Source organism: Rhinopithecus bieti, unplaced genomic scaffold, assembly GCF_001698545.2.
Source record: "Rhinopithecus bieti isolate Rb0 unplaced genomic scaffold, ASM169854v2 scaffold_6782, whole genome shotgun sequence".
NCBI lineage: Eukaryota > Metazoa > Chordata > Mammalia > Primates > Cercopithecidae > Rhinopithecus > Rhinopithecus bieti.
This window is the reverse complement of record NW_016805866.1, coordinates 2,190,136-2,194,248: the sequence shown is the minus strand read 5'-3', so window position 1 is coordinate 2,194,248 and position 4,113 is coordinate 2,190,136. Positions and strand designations below refer to the sequence as shown.

Sequence of the window (4,113 nt, the reverse complement as noted above, 5' to 3'; positions counted from 1 at the left end):
TTTTGGTGTTTTAGACATGAAGTCCTTGCCCATGCCTATGTCCTGAATGGTATTACCTGGGTTTTCTTCTAGGGTTTTTATGGTATTAGGTCTAACATTTAAGTCTCTAATCCATCTTGAATTACTTTTCGTATAAGCTGTAAGGAAAGGATCCAGTTTCAGCTTTCTACTTATGGCTAGCCAATTTTCCCAGCACCATTTATTAAATAGGGAATCCTTTCCCCATTTCTTGTTTTTGTCAGGTTTGTCGAAGATAGGTGGCTGTAGATGTGTGTTACTATTTCTGAGGGCTCTGTTCTGTTCCATTGGTCTATATCTCTGTTTTGGTACCAGTACCATGCTGTTTTGGTTACTGTAGCCTTGTAGTATAGTTTCAAGTCAGGCAGCGTGATCCCTCCAGCTTTAAAACATAGACAAAGCAAAGGTAAAAATGTTATTTGCCTCTTATTACCAGGATGAGTGACATTTACTTGGTGTAAACCATTTGAAATTCATTTTGTCTTTCATAGCTTATTGAAAATATTTTTTAAATTAGTATCGTAGGGTATGTCTTTTTTTACACTGGAAAGAAAAAAGGGATACTTTCTAGCCTTCAGAGCAGGGGTGCCTATAATAATAATAGCGGCTGTCATCTCTTGGACTCTTATTACCTAAAGTGATAGGCACCATAATTAATCCTTTACTTGTATTATATCAGTCAGTCTTTGCAAACAACCCAATGCAATAAGGACTGTTATTCCTATTTGGAGATAAGGAAGTTATTGCTAAGTAATCTTAAGAGATTAAATAATTTGCTCCAAGCACACAGTTAGTAAGTGGTAGGATTTGCATCAAATGTTCTGACTCCAGAGCCTAGACCCTTCATCACCGAGCTCTGCTACCCAATTAAATTCTCCATGTAAAAGTGACCAGTGGAAGTTGACATGGGCTCATACCTACTGTGTATGGTTTTAGGCTTAGTCCTGGACCTCTGGTGTTCTCATATACGTCTCATGCAGCATTCTTATGCATACCCTTGAATTCAACTATTATCTGTGTACTGGAGAATTTTTTTTTAATCTACGACTGAAACATGTCTAAAACATTTTCACTTGTGATTTTTTTGTTTTTGCTGTTGTTTTTTGTGGGTTTTTTTTTTTTGTTGTTTGTTCAGTAGCCACCTTGAATGTAGCAGTACCTACCCGGTAACCTACTCCTCCTTTAGAATTCTATATCTTAGTAAGGGCAACCATGTATGTACCCCTAAAGCATCTGGGTGTCTTCCTTGACTCAACTTTCCTCTTATCCACACATCTAGAAAGTAGTACCATACCTACCTCCTTAGCATCACTTGAGTGCATCCACATCTTCCATTCCATTCCCCTCTCTGGGCTACCAATGCCTCTCAGACTACTGTTACAACCTTTAAACTGGTCACCTTACATCCAGCCCTACTTTTTACATACCTTCCACTCTTTTAATAAAATGTGAGCATGTCACTCCTATGCAAAACTTTTCAGTGAGTTTCCATTGTTCTCAGGATAAAAGTTCGAACTCCTTATTAAGACTTGTAAGGTTTTCCCCAGTCTGGCTTCCTCATGCTGCTTTAGCCTCTTGTCCACTTTGCCACTCATTGATTCTTGTCACCTTAGCACCTGTTAGAGTACTCCTACCCACCACACCCCCGAGCCTTTCATTCACTGCTATTCCTGCACGCCCTTGAGGTTCCATTGAAACCTCAGTTCCTGAGAGGGGAGGCTTTCCTTTCCATAGCATCCATCACACATTTGCTTAATATCTCTATTCCTGGCTAGGCAGTAAGTTGTGTGTAGCAAAGACCTCTGATCCACCTCATTTCTAGCACCTAGCATAATTTCCAACACCTAAGAGATACTCAGAAATAATTTATAGAATAAATTACAGATGCAGTCTCTACTCTTTACAAGCTCAAAGTCCAATGAGAACCAGAGTATGGTAAAGAAGTAACTTCCATACATGTGATAAGTACTTTAATAAAATGCCACAGGATTGCAGAGGAGTGTGTGAGTGGTTAATTTGCCTTGGGGGGAGCATTTTCCCTATATAACTCTGTATTACTGAAGAAATTGACTTCTGGCATTCAGAAACAAGGATAGCTTTGCTGAGCAGTAGAATTGATTCACTTGCATTTTGCCTTATTTTTTGTGCTTACTTTTTGGGCAGGAGTTTTACGGTAGAATTTTAATATTCTAAGGTTATATATCAGGAACTTCAGAAAGTCTAACCTAGACACAGATGCTAAGTAGTCAGCTAGCCATGCTCACTAAATTAACTAAACCAAGTCCTCCCTAATCAAAATCATTGCTAGCCCTTTTATGTTCCCGGTTACAAATCAGGCATCATGAATCTTTGCTCAAATTCTAACAGCCAAAATTGATGGCATTGAATCAATGAATACCAGGTGTTGTTCATGTTGAGATTCTTATTTCTTGTCATTCCAGCTTTGACCGCCATTGAAGGCACAGCACATGGGGAGCCCTGCCACTTCCCTTTTCTTTTCCTAGATAAGGAATATGATGAATGTACATCAGATGGGAGGGAAGATGGCAGACTGTGGTGTGCTACAACCTATGACTACAAAGCAGATGAAAAGTGGGGCTTTTGTGAAAGTAAGTATTGCTCAGTAGGAGGCAGATCTGCATTGCTTTATGTCTAGGGCAATGTTTTTAAGGCCTTTTTCTAGTCATCCTTTTCCACATTGGTCAGAAATGGCCAGCATTGCTGATGTCGTTATAGCCTTAAAGAGTGGACTTAAGAGTGGGAAGCATATGGTGTATTTAGTTTCAGGCTGTGTCATTCAAGTCATACTCACTTTTTTTTTAGAGATGATTTTCCATTGGTATACACAGGTTGTTTTGTTAAACCCATCAGGCTGGTAAATAAACATAAAACTTTTGGGGGACAGTAAAGGAAACTGGGCCATTATGAAGAAGGTTAATAGTGATTAGAAGAAAAATAAATAACTTTTAAAAAATACTTAGAGTGAAATATGCTATGCCAGGGTAACATTTGACAAATACAGTATATTTAACCATCTTTAGTGTAAATGTCATTATAAAGATGCTGACCTCTAAGGAAAGCTATATTCAGGAAAAACTTTTCTAACTATAAAAAAACAACAGAAAATCTTGAACATAACCCATTAAATACCAATTTTTTTAAAAAAATGGCTGTTACAGAATATTTGGGCAATCCTAAAAGAGCACATCAAAGATAGTCCATCTTTAGATGTAGGCCAGTGTGACTGGGTACTCCAGTTAATGCACCAGAATTTTTTTATATTATAAGAAGAATTTGCTTCTGTTTCTATAAATACTGGTTCTAATGAAATATGTTTCTTTTGATGAGTTCTTACAGTAGCAAAATAACTTTTGAAAAATCTTTAACAGTTCTGTGATTTTCAGTGTTATATGAGTTTGAAAAATTGGTGAACTTGAACATTAAATCAGTTTCTATATTTAATAAAAATCAATTTTTTACTAATTTGTATTATATAGTTAATCAAATATTTTATCCTTGTAAAGATATACAGTATTTCCAATAGAGCTAAAGTGTCCTTTGGCTATAACAGCATTTTTCTGACTACTGTGTTCTAATGTCCGGACCTTATTTTAGCTGACCTTGGCATATTAGTCCATTCTCACACTGCTATAAGGAAATACCTGAGACTGGGAAATTTATTAAGAAAGGAGGCTTAATTGGCTCACGGTTCTGCAAGCTGTACAGGAAGCATGATGCTGGCATCTGCTTGGCTTCTGGGGAGGCCTTGGGAAACTTCCATGTGAGATGCAGCCGTCTCATATGGTGGGAGCAGGAGCAAAAGAGATGGTGAGGAGCAAGGTGCCACATACTTTTAAATGACCAGATCTCGTGAGAACTTACTATCACAAGAACAGCACCAAGGGGATGGTGCTGAACCATTCATGAGAAACCATCCCTATGATTAAGTCACCTCTCACCAGGCCCCACCTCCAACACTGGGGATTACAGTTTGGTGTGAGATTTGGTGGGGACACTGATCCAAACCGTATCACATATAATCTGAAATTTTAGTTGAATTATATTTTTAGAAGTTAGCATTTCTAACAGAAAAGT

The 4,113-nt window shown here is 37.9% G+C and overlaps 1 protein-coding gene across 1 annotated transcript in view; it reads left to right on the top strand.

The window, feature by feature from the left end:
• The window catches only part of SEL1L (SEL1L adaptor subunit of SYVN1 ubiquitin ligase), a 67,819-nt gene that overhangs the window by 29,786 nt on the left and 33,920 nt on the right, over window positions 1-4,113 (top strand). The window contains exon 4 of the mRNA XM_017873862.1: window positions 2,460-2,627. Coding sequence (XP_017729351.1) covers window positions 2,460-2,627 — 168 coding nt within the window. The remainder of the gene's footprint in view (window positions 1-2,459; window positions 2,628-4,113) is intronic.